Source organism: Danio rerio, chromosome 3 (genome assembly GCF_052040795.2).
Source record: "Danio rerio strain M-AB ecotype USA chromosome 3, GRCz13ab, whole genome shotgun sequence".
Classification (NCBI taxonomy): domain Eukaryota; kingdom Metazoa; phylum Chordata; class Actinopteri; order Cypriniformes; family Danionidae; genus Danio; species Danio rerio.
Window position 1 is genome coordinate 64,564,908 of NC_141023.1, and position 23,260 is coordinate 64,588,167.

The following is a 23,260-nucleotide window of genomic DNA, read 5'->3' on the forward strand; positions in this document are numbered from 1 at the left end:
CTTTTTTATATATTTTAGAAATATCGGATCGGGTTTCAGCATTAGCAGATACTCAAAAGTAAACGACTCGGACTCGAGGACTAAAAAATGATCGGGGCATTCCTAATTCCTAATTAAGGGCATGTCTGAATACACTTTTGCTCTTTTAAGGATGGAAAAATACAGTTTGTGCCCCAGCACATGGTTGTGCTTATTCTCTTAATGAGTTCTAGGTGTGTTTTGAGCATAATGTGCAATAAACCAATCAAGAGTCTCCTCTCACATTCCCTTTAAATAGGTGCATTTGCTATTTACATGGCAGACTTTGTTAGTGTAAAAACTGAACGCTTAACTAGCGAGAAAACAGCCTCCATTAAGCCTCTTTACTTTACTTTTACTCTTTACTCCTTTACTTTCATGAAGAAAACAGTGTTGTACGCAGTCCACTGAAGACATCCATTAGCCTATGCATTTAATTTCCTTTGTTAAGCGCAAAGATTTGTTTCAAAACTATTTCTAAATTCAGGTTTAATTTCAAGCAAACAAATAAATGAACAATAATAACGAAGTGTGGTCAAAAAACCACACACGTCCTGTTCTTATGCCCCATATGGTGATGCATGTCTCCAAAACCCCACAGATGGACAAATCGTAACTTATTTATAATAAAACAAATATAAATATGCTTAAAATAAAAAATACTGTTAATAATAATAACATTATACTAATGCAAATGATCATGAATGACCTGGAAAAAGGCATGAAGGCTGTGTTTTTTTATATTTATGTAGAAAATAATAATATTTGTAACATTTTAATCCTTTAATTGTTTTCATATGTAAAGATATTTATGTTGGCTTGAGAAAGCCAATATACTGTTATACTACTCTGTCCTTGAAAACAAACGTATCTCCTCCTAGGCCGTTCATGCCACAAGGCTCAAATGTGGTCAAAATGTGCCTTCTGCATTCAAGATTGTTGCTATATCTCCTCATGCTTATAAGACTTATCGTTTTTTTAATAAAAAAATGTTAAATATTAAATTTTTATAATCCGGGCATATAAAAAAAAATTATACAAGTCCCAAAATTGGCCAAAAGCTGTATTTAGATGCGTTAGATTTTGTTGCTTTATCTTTAAGGTTTATCAGACTTATAGTTTTCCAATAAATATTTTTTAAGCATTTTTTTCTCAAAATATGGCAAGCCAGTTTTGACTTAAACTCCATGTTTTACTGATATGGCAAGCCATCTTTGCATGTATCACTTTCACACTTAATTAATTAATTAAGCATTGTATTTTCAAAAAAATACGGCAAGCCATTTTTACATAATGTTCATTCTCTAAATCCCTTTATTAATCAGGAGTCACCACAACGGAATGAACCGCCAACTTATCCAGCATGTTTTACACAGCGAATGCCTTTCCAGCCGCAACCCAACACCAGGAATACATAATGTTCAAGTCCAGTTTTTGACACTCATAAAGACTGTCATAGAAACATCGGGGTTGATTAAGATCACTCATATTGCCAAGAAGCTTTGACGTATCATCACTAACCTGTCAAATGTCCCCATAGCAATAAAACAGTATAACCTAGCAACCATTTAAAAATAGCAATATCTCTACATCAGAACATCTTAGGGACCTGGGCATTGGCTTGTTTGACTCATGCTAGCAAATGGGACTTCCTGTGTACTATGCATGGTAACAATGATAATGGAAGCCAAGTGCTAATAACAATTAGCTACATGCTATGAATGATTATCTAAATGCAATAACATATGCTAGGAATGCCTACTAAGTATTAGCATTTGATCAAATATGTACACGAGCATTGCCATTTAGCAACTGCTTAGCAACCACCTAACAATGCCATAAACGTTTTAGCAACTGCCTAGCAACCACTTAGCAACCGCCGCCGTGCTTCCTGTAAACTGCCATTCCCAGTCCTAGCGCAGTCACGTTGGCTTTTCTCAAGCCAACATCAAAGTTTATCAATGAACTTTGGGTTCTAGTTGTGTATTGCTGTTCATCCTGTGTGTATTAAGCAGTGTGTAAGCGTTTGGACCTGCATAGGCCCATAACTAACACGCTCTGCGCTGGACTTTAGACCTACTTTCAGTTGGTCAATGGTGCGGTCTATTTCAGTTCATCAAAATAGCAACATGACAACAATGCGCCTTAACACACCTCCTTTTTAGACCAACACCTATGAGTCCACAAGTTGGGTCAAATGGATTTGCGATTTAGACAACCAGGCGCAAAATGGAAAAATTAGGGTTGCACTGGTCAGAAAATAGCATTAAATCGCACCAAACACATCTTGCCCCTTATTGTGCCAGGTGTATGACAGAGCCCATTAAAACGATCGTCTGTAGATTCACAATAATAAACAGGAGTTAAAAAACTCACATGTACATTAATTCTGACAGGACATTAAGGCAGTGTACAAACACAAAACCAACAGGAAACGGGAAGTGAATCTGTTTCACAAGCAGCAGAGTGTTTAATACACATCACAGCAAACACAAGAGAGAAGAAATGACATGAGTAAGAAAACTTTCATAGGTTTATAGACTCTGTGTGTTATTAAATGTGACACAGAGACACTGAAGATTTATAACCGAGTCTAAATCCAGCGTGGAGTGTGTCGGTGAATGTGGTGTTGATTATGTGTAATTGTGTGAGCTTATCAGACACCCTGTAGAAGGACAGAGAGCCGCTCGACTCGTCCACAAACACTCCTACTGTCCTGCTGGAGTCTGGATTAACGGAGATATCGGTGCGTTCATTGTTGTGATTGACAGAGAATAACTGATCAGTGCAAAAGAGACTCCAGGACTGATCATTACGTCCAAACACACAGTCATCAGTCCCTCCTTTCCTCTTGATTCCTTGATAACACACTGCTATTTCAGCAGATGATCCGCTCCATTGAGCCTCCCAGTAACAGCGTCCGGTCAGACTCTCTTTACACACAACCTGAGGATTGATCTCATCAAATCTGTCTGAATGATCAGGATAAGACCGACTCCATTTCCGTCTCACACGCGTCACCGTTCTGTTCTCCTCAGAGAGAACGAGATTGTTGTTTGCTGTGTTTGGATCCAGTGTGAGTTTGCAGGCATCTGAACACAAGAACACACACATTACAACATTTACGACAAACTACAAACTCTACACATGTGCGTGTGAGAGACTTACATTTGTGCAGTGTTGATACAGTCCTGAATCCTCCTCCATGTTCCACACTAGAACACAACCACATACACACTTACATTCTGCTCAGACATTATAAACATAAGATGGGATTCTGCGTTTTTTGGTTTGTTTGTATAACGCGCGTGTGTGTGTTTGTGTGTGCTATAACAGAGACAGTGTGTTTTATTTCTCAAATGCTTAAATTTGACCTGGTCAGATTGGGATTGTTGTTTTTTTTTTTAATTATTATAAATGCTGCTTAAAACCCTAACAAATATAATATTAAAATATTACACAACATGTATTATTCTTTATCTATTAACATAAGATCTAACGGCTGTGAACAAGTCTATTTTAATAATTTTATATTAATGTAAAAGAATAAGACGAAGCACATTAGGAGATCAATCATGATCAGACGGAGGGCTTAATGAAATGAAATTTATTAAAACATTTCTTTAAATGTAATTTATTAAATTTTGTATAATTTGAACTACTGAAGGTACTGAACCTAAAACTATATGAAATAAGAGTTCGAGTTTGGTAGTAAAGAAACTACGGGCTGATAATCACTAATTAGGAAAATATCTCAGAGTCAGGTGCAAGAAACAATCACACCCTGGCTCAGGCAGCAGCAAATGTGTAAAAGCCTCCTAAATGTAGGGAGAGAAACGTGGAGTTGAACATGATACTCACACAGAGTCAGAGTTCACAGCTCCATCACTGAGATCAGGGGGGAGACGAATGGAGCGGTTACTCTTCAGAGAGACACAGCTAGATAATGGAGACGCTGCTCTCTTTCTCTTCCTGATGGGGATAGAATGCATACCAGAAATTTAAAGTGTAATATAGATTATTGTTTCAAGTGTAGCTTTAATTTGACAGAATATATCTTTGATGCGAGGTATCCATTTAATTATACATGTTGGAATTTTGAACTCTACTTGACTAATTCCTGTAACCAATAAATCATTTCATCAGTCTTTAACAAATTAACAGGTTACACCGTTTTACAGTGTCACAGAGAGTTACTCTCAAGTAACTTAGCAGATAGTTGTGTAGCTAGATGATACTCACAGCTGAGAGTTGACAGCTCTATCACAGAAAAATGACCCACTCATTTCACAGAGTTTAGTTTCCCTTTCCTCCATAAACATACTAATTTCATTGGATTTTTGTTTATTTCTCCTCGTGCTGCATTAGAGACTTGATTTAAGGCCTGTATGTGGAGAGAAAAAACATGCATTAGTTTAACAAAATGTGTAATTCATGTTAATAAATGATTTGGGTTTACCCGATTATTTTATTGGGCTCCATATAAGCAAAGAGGAGCTGTACTGTTTAAAACATAGGTCTTAAACTTAATTCCTGGAGAGCCACAGCTCTGCAGTTTTTCTCCAACCCTAATCAAACACAGCTAGCACTACTAATAATAATAATAATTTTGTTCATTATACATTTATTAACATTTTTTAAATGTTTAAATTCTAAATTCAGACATTGTTTTTGTTGTTTTATTAGGCTGGCTTGTGTAGCAAGCCAGACTATTGTTATCCTATTTTTCTTCTGAGACTAAAAATTAAACTCTATCTCCTCCTAGAGCTTTCAAGCTATGACCACCAAACTCACACCAGACCTCCAAACTGCCCTGACTCGGGTTGCTATATCTTTTCTGACTGATCTGACTTTCGGTTTTCCGAAAAACTTCCTGGGACCGTCGGAAAAATCCCATTAACTTAAGATTGGACCAAACTTTCTGACCTCATAACTCTGCATCAGACTGTCCTACAGACTTCTAACTGGGCTCATTTAACTCAGACTACCTAACTGCCAATAACTGATGAGCGTTTAACTTTCTGGCCACACCCTAGCAACCACTTTTGGGACCCTAGAAACTGTCCCATAGACTTCCATTATAGAGGTTCAGATTGATATTGTCATGCTGCAGTGTGATAGAAACATGTGTTGCTTTTAATTGTTTATACTGGCAAGAAGCTTTGATACACCATCAGTCTAAACTGTCAATCAACTCCATAGCAACAAAACAGACTAACCTAGCAACGATTTAACAGCAGCTATATCTTAGTATCAGAACATCTCAGAGAAGCGGGGGTTGGCTTGTTTGACTCATGCTAGCACACCATCTTTCTATCTATCTGTCTATCATGCTAGTAACATGCTAATTCATGCTAGAATCATGCTAGTAACATGGTAGTCTATCTATCTATCTATCTATCTATCTATCTATCTATCTATCTATCTATCTATCTATCTATCTATCTATCATCTTTTCATACTTTTTAAAACTGTTTAAACTAAATAAACTATTACCATCAGACTTTCACAAGGCAGCCTCAAAGTTTGTCCTCAAACTTTAAGAATCTAGTTGTTATTGTTATTATTGACATTGTTATTATTTTGCCACATTATTTAAAATATGTGGCTAAGAAATAGATATTAACCTTTTTTTTTTTTTTTTTTTTTTTTTTTAGTGGGGCCAGTGAAAATTTTGGCAGGGCAAGTAAAAACCTCAACCACTGGCCCGATTGGCCCAGTAGAAAAAAATCCTTAGCGTTGAACCCTGCAGTCTAATAAAAATGTGGAATATAGCTTTTCCATTGAAGACCAAGAATTCAATATGCATTGTTTATTTATATCATAAGCAATATTGAACTAAATTTAATGAATGGGATAGCCCCTTAAGATGTATCAACTCGTTTTCGAGGGGGTCCCTAATATGTAGAATTATGTGTTGGCAATCAATCCACATGTAAGAACAGTAGCCATCTATCAATGCAGGATTGTGCAATTATTTAGCAAGAGCCTTTATTTTAACGTGATAACCTAGTCTTTTCAAACTTAGTTAAACTAACTAGTCTGTAAAACGGTTTCAAGCCATTAAATCTATGAAAGGGATTAAAATACTGGAAGTCCACTTTGCAATGTCAGTGCATAGCAAGCTTTACTGCTGTGGCTGCTGTTACAGTACATGGTGCTCAGCTGTATAGCTCTGATTAACTAAGTAATGACATATGACTGGCAGAAGATAATGTGTTATCTTGTAAAATGTGCACTCAGACCCACGGCTCTGTTAGCTCACATAGAAGACTTATAAAGCGAAGATGTTTGTAAAAAATAAAAGTGCGCTTCACTTCAAGGCAGTTTTGTTATCTTGAATGTTGTTTTAATAACCTTCAGGGTGAGAGGTATATGCCAATAACATTCAGATTCTAAATGTTTATCAGTTAGCAACAGAATGCTGGGTCTCAGATATAAGTGAGCAATTCTAGCATTATGGATGTGACATGTTCAGTAAAAACTCCAAATTCACATGGAAAGTATGTGTTAACATTATATTGAAACATGTTTATATTGTTCAGAACAACTAACCACAGAATTACTGGAGCAGAAAAATATCAATCTGTAAACATGTTTATATTTTAAATGAGGAAAATAAGCATGCATTACGGATGTGAACAAAAAAGTCAGCGAGTTTAGAGTATGCAACATACTTTGTAGAAATTCTGTGAATTAAACTGCACAACCCAAAATAAATAATGATCATCAAAAGGATACAGTTCTCTCTACAGAACAAAAATGATTGACTTTATTTTATTTAATATTTTTGCATTTATGAGGGAAAAAAAGTGTTGTTATGGATGTGACACCTCTCCGTTATGGATGTGACCGATGTGAAATTGCCACTTGTGTGACTTTGGCAAGTCAAATATAATAGTTGGAAAACATTGACAGAGACATTTTTGAGTATTTCTAAAGTGCTGTAAAATACTTGCTTGCACAACAAGCTTTGTTTTTTTTTTTCATAGCAAGGTTGACATTTGCATGGAATTGCTCAAGTGTATTGTTATTAAGACTGAGAGTATTTATGTTATTTTATTGCATAATATAATTCAACTCTTACATTTACAAAGCTCCTTTACACACTGGACCATTATTCATTTATTTCCACCCTTTTTACAGGACGATCACAAATGCAAGAGGCTGAATTTATTATTTTTTTTTTTTTGCAATTATTAAATATTGTGTGAGCACACATTTTACTACAAAAATTCCAGGACTTTCAAGTCATTTTTCATGACGTAACCCTGCTGAAAAAACAGCTTAAACCAGCATAGGCTGGTTGGCTGATTTTAGCTGGTCGACCAGCCTGGTTTTAGAGGGGTTTTGGCCATTTCCAGGCTGGTTTCCAGCCATTTCCAGCCTGGTCTTAGCTGGTCAGGCTGGGAGATGACCAGCTAAAACCAGCTTGACCAGTTAAGACCAGGCTGAAAATAGCTGAAAACCAGCCCAAAACCCCTCTAAAACCAGCTGGATTTTTTTAGCAGGGAATGTTTCATGTAATGTTTATTAAAAATGCAGATTCAAATTTATTACAGCATAGATTCATAAAACACACATCAATCTATTTAGTTTGAATTTTTTTTTTTTTTTTTTTAGATTTATGTCAAATTAATTTAGATAAGGCTTACACAGCATTCATAATGTGAGACCATGTTTTTGGACAAGAACAGAGAAGACAGGCAACTAACCTATATTAAAGTTTACCGATATTTGTTAAGCTAAACTCCATGACTTTTGCAAAACTTTGTGGGTTTTTCTAAAACTTTTCCAGGATTTCCATGACCGTATGAGCCCTGTGTGAGGCTATTATTGTGTTATTTATTGAGGTTGATTTTATATCCACACATTCATTCAGTAAAAACTTGTGACACGCTCCCTACAGTATATTGTTTACCAAGGTACTTTTGAATATTGGGTCTGACATCACGCAAGTATGATTTGAATTATTTTGTTTCCCTTTTTGTTTAAATCCCCTCAAGCCATTAAATTCAGCAAAGCTTACCCTGCTGAAAAATCCAGCTTAAACCAGCCTAGGCTGGTTGGCTGGTTTTAGCTGGTTGACCAGCCTGGTTTTAGAGGGGTTTTGGCCATTTCGAGGCTGGTTTCCTGCCATTTCCAGCCTGGTTTTAGCTGGTCTGGCTGGAAAATGACCAGCCAAAACCAGCTATGTCCAGCTTAAACCAGGCTGGTCAAGCTGGTTTTTGCTGGTCATTTTCCAGCCTGACCAGCTAAGACCAGGCTGGAAATGGCTGGAAACCAGCCTGGAAGTGTCCAAAACCCCTCTAAAACCAGCCTGTTCGACCAGCTAAAACCAGCCAACCAGCCTAGGCTGGTTTAGGCTGGATTTTTCAGCAGGGTAGAGATACAAAAAGTAAACACAATTTTAAAGCAACATTATCATCTAATAAAAATAAAGTTAGACCCAGCAAGATTTCGTTGGCGAGCAGTGTTGTAGCTCACGTGAATAAGAAAAAAAAGTTATCAATACTCACAAAATCCGATGAAACGGTGAGGTTTACAAACACAGTACCAGTTCAGGATGAGAACGAGATGAGATTAGCGAACTCCACACGTCTCTGACACCCAACAGCGCTCTAATGGAGTTGAATCCTCCGTTCAAAACACTGACGTCCCACACGCTCGTCTTCTTTTTCTTCTTCTTGTGAGTTTTATTGGTGGTTGGCATACAACTTCTAGGTGCATTACCGCTACCTGCTGGTGAGGAGAAATATACGTTAGATGGACGGAATGCGTCAAGCGCCGCCTTCTTGCTACAGGGTAGCGCTCCTTTGAAATGAATGCGGGACCAAGGTACAGTTGAGGACTGTGGCCATCCAAAGCCAGAGATATACCCATATACACATATATCTATGATCGGGAGTTTTCCTGGATGTTAGTATGTATTTTTTTTTTCTAAATACGAAAATTATAATTTTACATCACTTTTCTACATTGACGGATCAGTGACCGCACGGGCATTCCTGACAAAAAGCTTGTGTTTGTGTACAGAACTGTAGCCCTGGTAAATCTGATCTAATCATGTCCTGAAACACACCTCCTCTCCTGCTTTCACTTCTCATACTGACGGAGGGAGCGATTCGTTTGTGAATGAATCCCCCGAACGACTCGTTCACTAGCCGGGAAGTTGCTTTGCCTTATGGTGAATGCAGTAAGTGACTGTTATCAATAACGTTACCTGATTAGCACAAAAATTCAGATAATACAAAAACAGAAAAAAACTTAATATTACCTATGAAATGTTCTGCCTTTGTGCTTTGTTTTCTTTGTTTGCTCGTTACTACACCTGTAGACAGCGCTAAAGTACAGCATCTTCACGTAGTAACACTGTCTTGACTAGTGCGGTTGAATGACATTTGTCCTTGAGCACTGTACCAATGTGGCGGCGCTATTGACGCATGCTCAGGGTTTCTATGCGATATCTAGTGTATGTATCTATGCCTACAATCCATCTTCAAAAAAAAAAAAACATACACAAGTTCTATCTAGATTATTTTATCTAATTTAGACATTAAAAAAATAAAATACAAATTCTATACAATCATCATCTGGCTTGTTTTGTAGTACTTTAACCAATTAAAAATTCATTTAAACTCTTCGAAATTCTTACATTTATCTTTAAAATAAATACTTTCCTGCTGTTGTACTAGTTTGTACATTTCATAATAAAGTGCTCTACTGTTTCTTCTTGCCCACAATAATCACATTTTAAAGTCTGATGTTGTTTCATCATGTACTGTTGAGTCCTGTATGTCCAAATCTAATTCTTGAAATTATACTCTCTTCCCTCCTACTTCTACTTGTTATTCTTCCATTATCCACATTTATTTGTATATTAACCACCAACTTATCGGCACATTTTTACACAGCGGATGCCCTTCCAGCTGCAACCTATCTCTCGGAAACATCCACACACACATTCACACACACTACGGACAATTTAGCCTACCCAATTCACCTGTAGGGGAAAACTGTGGGGGAAACCGGAGCACCCGGAGGAAACCCACGCGAACGCAGGGAGAACATGCAAAACTGAAAACATGCACGCCAACTGAGCCGAGGATCGAACCAGCGACCCAACAACCTTCTTGCTGTGAGGCGACAGCAAAACTTACTGCGCCACTGCGTAGCCATACTTTTGATTATTGGTATTTTATTATTTTAACTAAATTTGTTAAATATTAAAAGTTAGATAGAAACAACGTTTGGAAATAACATTCTGTTAAATAAATAAATAAATAAATAAATAAATAAATAGTTTTAAAAATAAAAGGGTGAAGCGGTAGCGCAGTGGGTAGCACGTTCACCTCACAGAAAGAAGGTCGCTGGTTCAAGCCTCGGCTGGGTCAGCTGGCATTTCTGTGTGGAGTTTGCATGTTCTCCCCGTGTCCAAACACATGTGGTATAGGTGAATTGGGTCTGCTAAAATGTACCGTAGTGTGTGTGAATGAGTGTGTATGGATGTTTCCCAGTGATGGGTTGCAGGTGGAAGGGTGTCCGCTGCATAAAACATATGCGTGATAAGTTGCCGGTTCATTCCACTGTGGCGACCCCAGATTAATAAAATGACTAAGCCAAAAAGACATTGAATGAATGAAAAATTCAATGTTGTATGTACATGTTGTTCTCCACTAGATGGCGCCACGTTTCTTACAAATAAGTTCTCTAAACCGACACTGGCTGATGGCAGATTTTAGTTCTTTTTAGTGTAGATCTGTCTCTGTGTCTAACCTATGATATATATATATATATATATATATATATATATATATATATATATATATATATATATATATATATATATATATATATATATATATATATATATATATATATATATATATATATATATATATATATATATATATACAGTCGTGGACAAAAGTTTTGAGAATGACACAAATATTAGTTTCCACCAAGTTTGCTGCTAAACTGCTTTTAGATCTTTGTTTCAGTTGTTTCTGTGATGTACTGAAATATAATTACAAGCACTTCATACGTTTTAAAGGCTTTTATCAACAATTACATGACATTTATGCAGAGTCAGTATTTGCAGTGTTGGCCCTTCTTTTTCAGGACCTCTGCAATTCGACTGGATATGCTCTCAATAGCAATCCATTCTTTCATAATCAGTTCTTGGAGTTTGTCAGAATTAGTGGGTTTTTGATAGTTCATCCACCTATGAGGATTGACCACAAGTTCTCAATGGGATTAAGATCTGGGGAATTTCCAGGCCATGGACCCCAAATTTCAACGTTTTGGTCCCGAACCACTTAGATATCACTTTTGCCTTAAGGCACGGTGCTCCATCATGCTGAAAAAATGCATTGATCTTCACCAAACTGTTGTTGGAAGAAGGTGCTGTTGGAGGGTCCCAGATAGCAAAATTTCTCTGGCCCAGCTCTGGCCCACACAATCAGGTTTTGCTTGGCCCACATGCCGCAGTGAATTACGGTACATGACTGGACCAAATCTGGCTTCCAGACAAGGGCCAAACACAGACCATATCTGGGCCAAGTCTCAGCCAAGTTAATAACTCATAACTGGGCCTGAACTGGGCCAGAAAGGTTGGTGTGTCACGATTGCAATGAAATTAATAAACCTATGTAGCATTGTGCTTTAGGCACACTATGGGCCTTGTTTTTTCTCAGTGACCTGATTGGTAGGATTGATTTATTTAATCAAAAATTATTTTTATATACAAGTCAAGACTGGCCAAACTCACGTGGCCCACAATCAATTTTTAAAATCTGGGCCAAATACTACGTTTAACATCTGGCCCAAATCTTGTGTGCCGCATTATAGACGGTGCCACCTCTGCCAAACCCAGGCCATGGTTGGCCCACATGCTGTATGCCAGTGCCGGATGAATGCCTGATGTCCCAGCTTTATGCCAAATCTGGGCCAGAATTCTTTGCTACTAGGGGTGTTTTGGTACCATTCTTTATTCATGGCTGTGTTTTTGGGCAAAATTGTGAGTGAGCCTACTCCCTTGCATGAGAAGCAACCCCACACATGAATGGTCTCAGGATCATGACACAGGACTGATGGTAGCGCTCACCTTTTCTTCTCCGGACAAGGTGAGAAGGGTAGCAAAGAAGCCACTTCTCTCCAAAAAAAACAAAAAAACATCAGGGACAGGTTGGTCTTATGCCAAAAGTATGGCGAAGGGACTGCTGAGGACTAGGGCAAAGTCATATTCTCAGATGAAGCCCCTTTCCGATTGCTTGGGGCATCTGGAAAAAGGCTTGTCCTGAGAAAAAAAGGTGAGCACTACCATCAGCCCTGTGTCACGCCAACAGTAAAGCATCCTGAGAACATTCATGTGTGGGATCGCTTCTCATGCAAGGGAGTAGGCTCACTCACAATTTTGCCCAAAAACACAGCCATGAATAAAGAATGGTACCAAAACACCCTCCAGTCGAATTGCAGAGGTCCTGAAAAAGAAGGGCCAAGACTGCAAATACTGACTCTGCATAAATGTCATGTAATTGTTGATAAAAGCCTTTAAAACGTATGAAGTGCTTGTAATTATATTTCAGTACATCACAGAAACAACTGAAACAAAGATCTAAAAGCAGTTTAGCAGCAAACTTGGTGGAAACTAATATTTGTGTCATTCTCAAAACTTTTGTCCACGACTGTATATATATATATATATATATATGCGGTTAATGATTCATTATAAACAAACTATTTGCATTATAACATCATTACAGATGGAATATGAGGATATTGCGCAGGCTGTGCCTATTGATTTATTTATATTTTATTTATGCAGGCATGTATGTAAATTATGTGTATTTATAATTTAAATTAATTCATGCACTTTCTTTTTGGCTTAGTCCCTTTACTAATCAGGGATCGCCACAGCGGAATGAACCGCCAACTTATCCAGCATATGTTTTACTCAACGGATGGCCTTCCAGCAGCAACCCAGTACTGGGAAACACCCATACACGCTCATTCACACACACACTACGGTAAATTTTAGCTTACCCAATTCACCTATACCACATGTGTTTGGACACGGGGAGAACATGCAAACTCCACACAGAAATGCCAGCTGACCCAGCCGAGGCTTGAACCAGCGACCTTCTTACTGTGAGGTGAACGTGCTATCCACTGCGCTACCGCTTCACCCTTTTATTTTTAAAACTATTTATTTATTTATTTATTTATTTATTTATTTATTTATTTATTTATTTAACAGAATATTATTTCCAAACGTTGTTTCTATCTAACTTTTAATATTTAACAAATTTAGTTAAAATAATAAAATACCAATAATCAAAAGTATGGCTACGCAGTGGCGCAGTAAGTTTTGCTGTCGCCCCACAGTTTAGTTTATTCAATTCACCTATAGCGCATGTGTTTGGACTGTGGGTGAAAGTGAAGACCCAGTCGGGACTTGAACCAGCAACCTTCTTGCTGTTAGGCTACAGTGCAAGCCACTGAGCCATCACATCACCCTATCAGCATCATCCGCTTGTTTAAATAACTTCTCTTTTTATAAATATGCTCGCATTCTTCTACACAGCTGGTTAAAAATGCTCTGCATGTCACTTTATATATTAGTCAGCTGGTCTGGTCCTCAATAAGCTGCAGTGTTGACCAGACCTTTAGCTTTTTAGTCCTGGAACAGAGCTGTAATGCTGTCCCTGGCTCAGTGGTTAAGGCTGTAAAAGCATTATTATTTGAGCCTCGGTTTAATCCCTCATGTTTGTTTTTGGCTTTTTCTACACCCACTCCTGTTTTCCTGATTTTGTCGGATCGATGTCGGTGTTGCTCCACTGAGGATTTCCGGTCTGACCACTTTCATTTGGTGACATTTCCCTCAGCGCTCTCTTTTTAACAGAGGTTGAGCCCCATCTGAAATGTTCAAAGTGCCGCCATCAATCTTCCACCTCCGACAAGTGTCAGGCCAGCAGTTCGACATCACACTTTGGCCACGATCCACAGCGTTTAATTGAAAATACATCCCATACCTTGACACTCGGATAACAGAGAGGGCATACGTTTTACCTTAACTGCTAACTAGACGCGTTTCAATTATCCCCGTTTCAATTGTAATCTAGTTTTGAGTCATTCAGCAAAATGCAGTAGTTACATGCAGAGCTTCATTACAGTCTGATGGAGATTATGGAGAATAGTAGAAGCCTGTGTGGGTAGAATGAAAATCCCATTACTATCTATAGAGGCATAGACAGTGTGTACATAAAGGGACAGAGTACAGAGTACAGGGGACAGTACACTGACCGGCCACTTTATTAGGTACACCTGTCCATTTGCTTGTTAATGCAAATTTGTAATCAGCCAATCACATGGCAGCAAGAGACATAGACAGTGTGTACATAAAGGGATAACACATACAGAGTACAGGGGACGGTACACTGACCGGCCACTTTATTAGGTACACCAGTCCAATCGCTCGTTAATGCAAATTTCTTATCAGCCAATCACATGGCAGCAAGAGGCATAGACAAAAGGCTCGTTTGACTTGACCAAAATCTGCGCAGAATCGATCACCGGTGATCACCGCAAGATGCATGCCGGTTAGAAATGTGTCCGCCTTGCCTTCGCCTCGCTCTGATGTCACGCTGACGTGCGCCAAAAAACTCTCGCGATCGCGAGGCGGGTACCTCGGATAGTATGGCGTACGGAATGGGTCAATAACTTGACGCTGCAACGTGCACTCGTCTCACTGAACGTCTCACTGAACGTCTCACTGACGTCTTAAAAAATATTTTTTTTTGCTATTAAATCCATGCAATTTAAGACGCAGACGTGACGTAGACGTCACGTTGACGTCACGTAGACGTCACGTAAATCACGTGTGGCAGTGAAGTGTCAAGCCAGACGTTACGCGTGATTCACGTGTAGCAGTGAAGTTATTTATTTATTTTTTTGCTAACACGTATCATAACACGCTGCTCACACGGCTCAGTGCAGTGTGTGAGGCAGTGCACAATTTCTTGCCCTTCATACATTCCTCTCAATGGACGTGACATCAACGTCTGACTTGTTACATGACGTCTGCGTCTACCTTTTTTTTTAAATATATATATTTGAGCAGTTTTTAGTGCGTCTGTCTGCTTTTTGCCGGCTAACTTATACAATATACAATAATTATGTGCAAATTATATATAAATATGTTAATATATAATGATATTTGTTTTCAAGATAGCATTAAAACGTATAAAAAATGTATAACAAAAATAACAAATGTCTCCGGAGGTAAAGTTTAGGTTGTTTATTAATATATTCATGTTGTTTAGTTTTGTAAAATCCTTTTTTAATTTGTTTTACATTTGAGTCTTATTGTGTTTTAATTTTTTACATGTTTAATGTAGCCTACAGCATATCAGTGATGACCAACTCATCGACCACTATCGACTGTTAGATCTGATACTTTTGCTGTAAAATATTAGAAAAATAGAAAATTACATTAACCATTATTGTGTTGTTTTTAAAGCATCTTTCTTCTTTATTTTACATTTAAAACAATATTATGATTCTTTGACAAATAAAAAAACATAACATAATTTATTTTTCATTTGTTTCCTTTCTTTTTTGAAAGAAAATTAATATTTTTATTCAGCAATAATGTTACATTAATAGTATTTATATTTTGAATAATAATTTGCCAGGATTCAATCAATCAATCCTGTAAAAATATCATAGAAAAATATTTAACAGCACAACTTTGACAATACACTGAAAAATCATGCGACATAATAGTGTCAAAAAAATGTACTTTGCATCTTATAAATAAATAAGTATATTAAAATAGAAAAGCGTTATTTTAAATTGTCATATTATTTCCTAATATTACCCAAACCCTGAACCATTCATAATAATAACCAAAACAGTGATGTTTAATCTTAAAACGTTGAATAGCCTAATGTTATTTGAAATAATTTAAAAAAATTAAAATTTGCTTTAAATGTAACATCTAAACTAAAAACTAAAATCGCCAGTAGGTGGCAGAATGTCACTATTACAGTTTTTCTTAATTGTTTACACACAATTACTTGTATATTTCGGCATACACTTTCCATCCCCAAGCAGAAAAAAAATCTTTAAGGAATGGAGAATATGGAAGGAGATAAACAACTAAAAACATGGGTGGGCAGTGAACCAGTTATGAACCAGATGAGCTCTGATTTCTAAATTGCAATTCTGTGTGACAGGTGTTTACTCATGTCATGAGTTAGTATACAAAGTAGGACAACTGACTTTACAATTGTGAATGACAGTGTGTTCCTTGTAAAAACAAGAGATGTTCTGCATGAAATATGTGCCAAATGCAGAGAATTGTGTGTTGTGTTTTGAAAAAAAAGTGTGTTTTAAACCTGCAGTTTGAGTGTAAAGCAGGAATTGTGCTTGTAGTTTAGCTGCATTGGTTCAGGGGGTTAGTACATCAGTCACATGTTGTAGTCATTGTGTCTGAAGTACAAGTAATTGTGTGTAAAAAAACTGTAAGTGAGTCAATGTTCATTTACAGTTTTTTTTTTTTTGATTGCTCGAGCACAATTTTGAAATGAAGGCTCATTTTGTCAAAACACTACACACAATTTCCACACACACACACACACAAACAGCAGAACACATCAGACCTTTTGCAAAATGAAACACTTCATCCAAAACTTTACAACACTATAACAAAACACAATTTTAACACCGTACAGAACACACACGCCTCATTCAAGATGAATCTGTTTGCTTCATTTACACACTGCTGATCTCAATCTTAAACACTCGTATAATTTCTACCTGACTAATACTGATATAATCTGGGTTTGATTTGTTTCAGAGGTATTGCTATAAAGTACATGAACATACTGTATTCACCAAACAGTGATAGGCAGAAAGCTAAATATTGCCCTATCCTAATAAAAACCATACAACAAATGTAAAGTGTTTTATTCAGCTTTCTGGTGATGTGTACATTTCAATATATAAAAAAAATCCCATGCCCTGTCTCCTGTTTACCAATCTTCCTCCCTTCCGTGCTTCCTCTTCCATACTGCAACATTGCCGTCCATATTTATTGAAGATTATTTATTTATAACTCCTGTTAAACATATTTATTGAAGACTAATATTTACAGCTATACTACTGTTAACAAATGTATTGTAGATAAATATAATAGCCTAGTTTATACCTAATACCCAGTTACAGTTTTTCATGATTGCTAACACACTAAAATTAAACTTTTCCTACAGTTAGCAAAACCGTACAATCATGGAGCAAAACACAAGGCTAGATCTGCACAACTGTAGGCACATAGCTTCATACTGTTAGCAAAACATTACACACAGTCATTTGCAAATCACTAAACACACTTGGATGCTTTTGACACAGACATTTTTCATAATGGAATTTCCTTGCAATTTCAAAGCAAAGGCTTTCATATGAGCACACACATGAACTATAGGTCAAACACAGCCATCAGGTGTGCACACACACTGCTGCAAACTGTAGACACACACCAATCAGCTGTATCCACAATAAAAGAAGCAATATAGGAATAACCATATATGGCATACCAAAATGTTTAAATCATTTGTATAAATATTTACCATTTGAAATAAAAAACTATAAATAAGAAAGGTAAAAAGCACTTAATTGCAAATGAAACATAACTGTGGATAAGTGAAAACACTGATAAAGAATGAATAGGTATAATAAAGCATAAATGAGAGCACTGTGCTGCAAACCCTTGAAGCAGACGCAGACGTGACGCAGACGTCACGTTAAAGCAGCGGAACAGTAATGGGGCAGACGCAGACGACACGTTCGGCACACGCAGACGTCACGTTCGGCAGACGAAGACGTCACGTTCGGCAGACGCAGACGTCACGTTCAGTGAGACGAGTGAACGTTGCAGCGTCAAGTTATTGACCCATTCCGCTCGCCATAGGATAGAGCAGTCGGCCGCAGTTGCTCTCAAAAGACTGCGTTACCAAAAGCATGATGGGAAACGACTGGCTGACGACACAGCTGAATGCTCATTGGATGAGACTGACACATTACACTTTATTATCTTGTTTTACTAAGGTTTATACCTGGATTTGTTGAATACCTTTTTTGTATTTTCGTTGATAATTAAAAAAAAAAGTCATAAAGAGCATCAAATATGGTTATTTATTTAGATTTACACGCAAACAAAAACAAACGCTTTGTAAAACATAACGTGACCTATCCAATATAACTAAATGTTATTAATAAATCATTAGTATGTGTGTGTGCTGTATTATATTTCTCTCTCAGTCTTAAATCCTGTTTGTTGTCATTTTCACTTTTTGTATGTTTGTGTGAATTTTGTATTGTAATTTTTATGCAGCATTATTCCATTAAAGTCAATCTAATATATACATATATTCAGAAATACAAAGATAATCAGACTGTTTTGTCATTATGCCTCATCTTTGTGTGGTTTCATATGAGAAGTGAAAAGGGTGTAGTAAACAAGACACACACGCACACACACACACACACATATGTATATGTATATGTATGTGAAGTCAAAAGTCATGTTTAATAGACCAAGAACATTTCCACAGTTTTTCCTACAGTCTAATAGTTTTTATTCTGGAGAAAGTCTTGGGCTATTTATTTTAGTCTGGCTGGACTAAAAGCAGTTTATATAGACCTAATAAGCATGTCAATATAATTAATCCCCTAAGAATTTATTTGTCAAACAAACATTTGTCATGACTTGTCACTCAAAAGCATCTATGGCTACTTCATTTATAATGTAGCCAAATTAGGTTTCTTGAAAGTTTTCTTGCTGTATAAGCTGTTTATTTTGTTATTCTTTTAACGTTTGTTGAATATACAGAATTATATTTTTAATACACACTTTTAGTTAATGAGCGGTTCATCTTCTGTAATTCTGACCATCTCTGTAAAAACAGTGATATTTCTATTGCATCCACTCCCACATTAAAAAATACTATAGTAATGTATACTGTAGTGCTTTTGAACCATGTTATAAAATAGCCTATTTAAATTTTATAGTTCTGGTATCACAACAACTATAAACACAACCCAATACTGAATAAACATGTTCAAAAATGTTATAATATTTACTACAAATCACCATAGTATTTTTTCATGAGGTCATTCGTCTGCGATAAAAAACGCGAACGAGATCTCCGCCACTGGTGACGTTTCCAGGTGGCTAAACAGCGAGATTCAGCAGGTGTCCGACTTCTGATGTAATTTTTGAGCCCTCCTCTTACTGCGCACGCCTGCTCTCGTTTACAATGCAGTCAAGGCGAGGCGCACCTCAAACGAGCCTAATGGCTGTTTCTCAATATGCGTTCTTCAGCGGTCTTGCGTCCTCGTGTTCTCGTGCAACGTCATCATCAGCTGCCTAAGTTCAGTTCCAATACTCAAGACCGCAAGTACGGAGGACGCGTGAAACTTCCCGGATGTGTTCTTGATATCGAGGACGCATCGATGCAGACTTCAGCAGCGAGCTCGCTCTGGAAGTCCCAGAAGTCATTGCGACTGGAGGTGGGAAGCGCAGCATTTTATTTAGATTTATTATTAAAGTTTGGAGATATTACTTATTTACCTCAGGAGTTTCCCTAAATGAAACGGTGAAAGTAAACATCAACATGAACATCTTAATAAAGGAATAAACACATTAAGGGTGTTTGTTTGATGAAATTCGTATTAAAATTTGTTTTATTTATATTGTGCAGAATATATTTATAATGTTTTTATGCAAAGTATATATTTTGAAGAGGGGGGAAACAATAAATCGTTGTATGAAGGCTGTAATGTTTAAATAATTTCCATTTAAAACACGTGAAGGTCACATGACCATCAGGAAGAACGCAGCATCCCATTTCTCAAAGGACGCGTTCTCTGTCCTCGCGGTCTCCTGAGTTCGTTCTTCCGAGGACAACTGGCAAGACCGCTCTCCACAAGAACACAAGTCCGTTCTCTGCGTTCTTGGAATTGAGAAACAGCCAGTGTGTACATAAAGGGATAACACGTACAGAGTACAGGGGACAGTACACTGACCGGCCACTTTATTAGGTACACCTGTCCAATTGCTCGTTAATGCAAATTTCTTATCAGCCAATCACATGGCAGCAAGAGGCATAGACAGTGTGTACATAAAGGGATAACACATACAGAGTACAGGGGACGGTACACTGACCGGCCACTTTATTAGGTACACCTGTCCAATTGCTTGTTCATGCAAATTTCTAATCAGCCAATCACATGGCAGCAAGAGGCATAGACAGTGTGTACATAAAGGGATAACACATACAGAGTACAGGGGACAGTACACTGACCGGCCACTTTATTAGGTACACCAGTCCAATCGCTCGTTAATGCAAATTTCTAATCAGCCAATCACATGGCAGCAAGAGGCATAGACTGTGTACATAAAGGGATACAACATACAGAGTACAGGGGACAGTACACTGACCGGCCACTTTATTAGGTACACCTGTCCAATTGCTCGTTAATGCAAATTTCTAATCAGCCAATCACATGGCAGCAACTCAATGCATTTAGGCATGTGGACATGGTCAAGGCGATCTGCTGAAGTTCAAACCGAGCATCAGAATGGGGAAGAAAGGGGATTTTGAACGTGGCATGGTTGTTGGTGCCAGACAGGCTGGTCTGAGTATTTCAGAAGCTGCTGATCTACTGGGATTTTCACGCACAACCGTCTCTAGGGTTTACAGAGAATGAACAGTTGGACAGCTGTACCTAATAAAGTGGCCGGTGAGTTTACATCATATAGTGGGTTCAGTTTCCTCTGAAATAACTGACCATGACACTTTATACCAAAATGTTAATGCTCGTGTTTAAAAATAATATACAACCAATATTAAATCCCTCCCTAAACATGACTTATTGTTCACTCATTCGTTCATTCATGAAGCATAAATACGATTGAACCGAATACATCTACAGTAAAATGCATTATGCTGAAATAAATACATTACACTCCCACACCAAGAAGGCTTTTTAGGTATGGATTTGGAGGAGGAAAGTGATGACACCATTCAGATCGATGCCTGTGAATTATTCCAGAGTTTGGGCCCTGCTGTCATGAAAGCTGCTGTGTTTTAACCTCGATCCCAGAACAGACAAGGCTGCCAGATCCAAGAGTCCTAGTTGGAGTGAGAATAAATAACTAATAAATATGAAGGCACAGGTAGCATGGTGGCACAGTGGGTAGCACAATCACCTCACAGCAAGAACGTCGCTGGTTCGAGCCCTGGCTGGGTCAGTTGGCATTTCTGTGGGGAGTTTGCATGCTCTCCCCATGTTGGTGTGGGATTCCTCCGGGTGTTCCGGTTTCCCCCACAGTCCAAAGACATGCAGGTAAGTTGAATAAGCTAAATTGGCTGTAGTGTATGTGAGTGTGTGCAAGAGAGCCCATCTCTGGGAAACATCCACACACTCATTCATACACACACTCATACAGTACGGACAATTTAACCTACCCAATTTCACCTGTACCGCATGTCTTTGGACTGTGGGGGAAACCAGAGCACCCGGAGGAAACCCACACGAACGCAGGGAGAACATGCAAACTCCACACAGAAATGCCAACTGAGTCGAGCCGAGGTTCGAACCAGCGACCTTCTTGCTGAGGCGACAGCACTACCTACTGCGCCTCTGCGTCGCCTTTATTGTCATTAAAGGTAAAATGATTAAATAAATGCAAGCCATGGTCTCACTTTCTGTAAATGCTAACAGGACCTCAGTGGATCTTACATTGTTATCTTCGGAAGCGAGGTATAATTGGGTGTTATCAGCATAAAGGTTAAAAATGCATTTGCTGAAGCAACTGTGCAATCACAGCTTTCCTTTTTTCACACTTTGACTATGTTCAGCAAATCTGACGGGTTGAAATCAAACTCATAACAGATTTTTACAAAAGCAGTGATAGAAATAATGTTAGCATTCATTCATTCATTCATTTTCTTGTCTGCTTAGTCTCTTATTAATCCGGGTTCGCCACAGCGGAATGAACCACCAACTTATCCAACAAGATTTTACACAGCGGATGCCCTTCCAGCCACAACCCATCTCTGGGAAACATCCACACACACATTCACACAACGGACAATTTAACCTACCCAATTCACCTGTACCGCATGTGTTTGGACTGTGGGGGAAACCGGAGCACCCGGAGGAAACCCATGTGAACGCAGGGAAAACATGCAAACTCAACACATAAACGCCAACTGAGCCAGCCGAGGCTCAAATCAGAATCATATAATGTCTATTAAAAATGCAGATTCAAATTTATTACAGCATAGATTCATAAAACACACATCAATCTATTTAGTTTGAATTTTATTTATTTTTTTAGATTTATGTCAAATTAATTTAGATAAGGCTTACACAGCATTCATAATATGAGACCATGTTTTTGGCCAAGAACAGAAAAGACAGGCAGCTAACCTATATTGAAGTTTATCGATATTTGTTAAGCTAAACTCCATGACTTTTGCAAAACTTTGAGGGTTTTTCTAAAACTTTTCCAGGTTTTCCATGACCGTATGAGCCCTGTGTGAGGCTATTATTGTGTTATTTATTGAGGTTGATTTTATATCCACACATTCCTTCAGTAAAAACTTGTGACACGCTCCCTATATTGTTTACCAAGGTACTTTTGAATATTGGGCCTGACATCACGCAAGTATGATTTGAATTATTTTGTTTCCCTTTTTGTTTAAATCCCCTTAAGCCATTAAACTCAGCAAAGCTTAGAGATACAAAAAGTAAACACAATTTTAAAGCAACATTATCATCTAATAAAAATAAAGTTAGACCCAGCAAGATTTCGTTGGCGAGCAGTGTTGTAGCTCACGTGAATAAGAAAAAAAAGTTATCAATACTCACAAAATCCGATGAAACGGTTTGGTTTACAAACACAGTACCAGTTCAGGATGAGAACGAGATGAGATTAGCGAACTCCACACGTCTCTGACACCCAACAGCGCTCTAATGGAGTTGAATCCTCCGTTCAAAACACTGACGTCCCACACGCTCGTCTTCTTTTTCTTCTTCTTGTGAGTTTTATTGGTGGTTGGCTACAATTTTCTTGCCCTTCATACATTCCTCTCAATGGACGTGACATCAACGTCTGACTTGTTACATGACGTCTGCGTCTACCTTTTTTTTTTTAAAGTGTGGTTTATTC

The 23,260-nt window shown here is 37.8% G+C and overlaps 2 protein-coding genes across 4 annotated transcripts in view; both read right to left on the minus strand.

Moving 5' to 3' along the window:
• Positions 1-2,460: 2,460 nt before the first annotated feature.
• On the minus strand, positions 2,461-23,131 carry si:ch211-214b16.2. 3 transcript variants are annotated; one of them, XM_087243460.1, is made up of 6 exons: positions 22,960-23,131; positions 8,538-8,760; positions 4,261-4,402; positions 3,880-3,990; positions 3,187-3,233; positions 2,461-3,110 (listed from the first exon to the last, which is right to left on the minus strand). In XM_087243460.1, the coding sequence occupies exons 3-6, from the start codon at positions 4,338-4,340 to the stop codon at positions 2,572-2,574; spliced, it is 777 nt and encodes a 258-aa protein (XP_087099586.1). In that variant the 5' UTR covers positions 4,341-4,402; positions 8,538-8,760; positions 22,960-23,131; the 3' UTR covers positions 2,461-2,571. The 3 variants fall into 3 exon arrangements, with proteins under 3 accessions (XP_087099586.1, NP_001373508.1, NP_001373509.1); NM_001386579.1 differs by lacking the exon at positions 22,960-23,131 and having other exon boundaries at positions 2,475-3,110; positions 8,538-8,688; NM_001386580.1 differs by lacking the exons at positions 3,187-3,233; positions 22,960-23,131 and having other exon boundaries at positions 2,475-3,110; positions 8,538-8,688.
• Positions 20,371-23,260, minus strand: part of nlrp3l2 (NLR family pyrin domain containing 3-like 2) — a 74,483-nt gene continuing 71,593 nt past the window's right edge. The window contains exon 19 of the mRNA XM_087243016.1: positions 20,371-21,145. Coding sequence (XP_087099142.1) covers positions 21,127-21,145 — 19 coding nt within the window. The 3' untranslated portion in view covers positions 20,371-21,126. The remainder of the gene's footprint in view (positions 21,146-23,260) is intronic.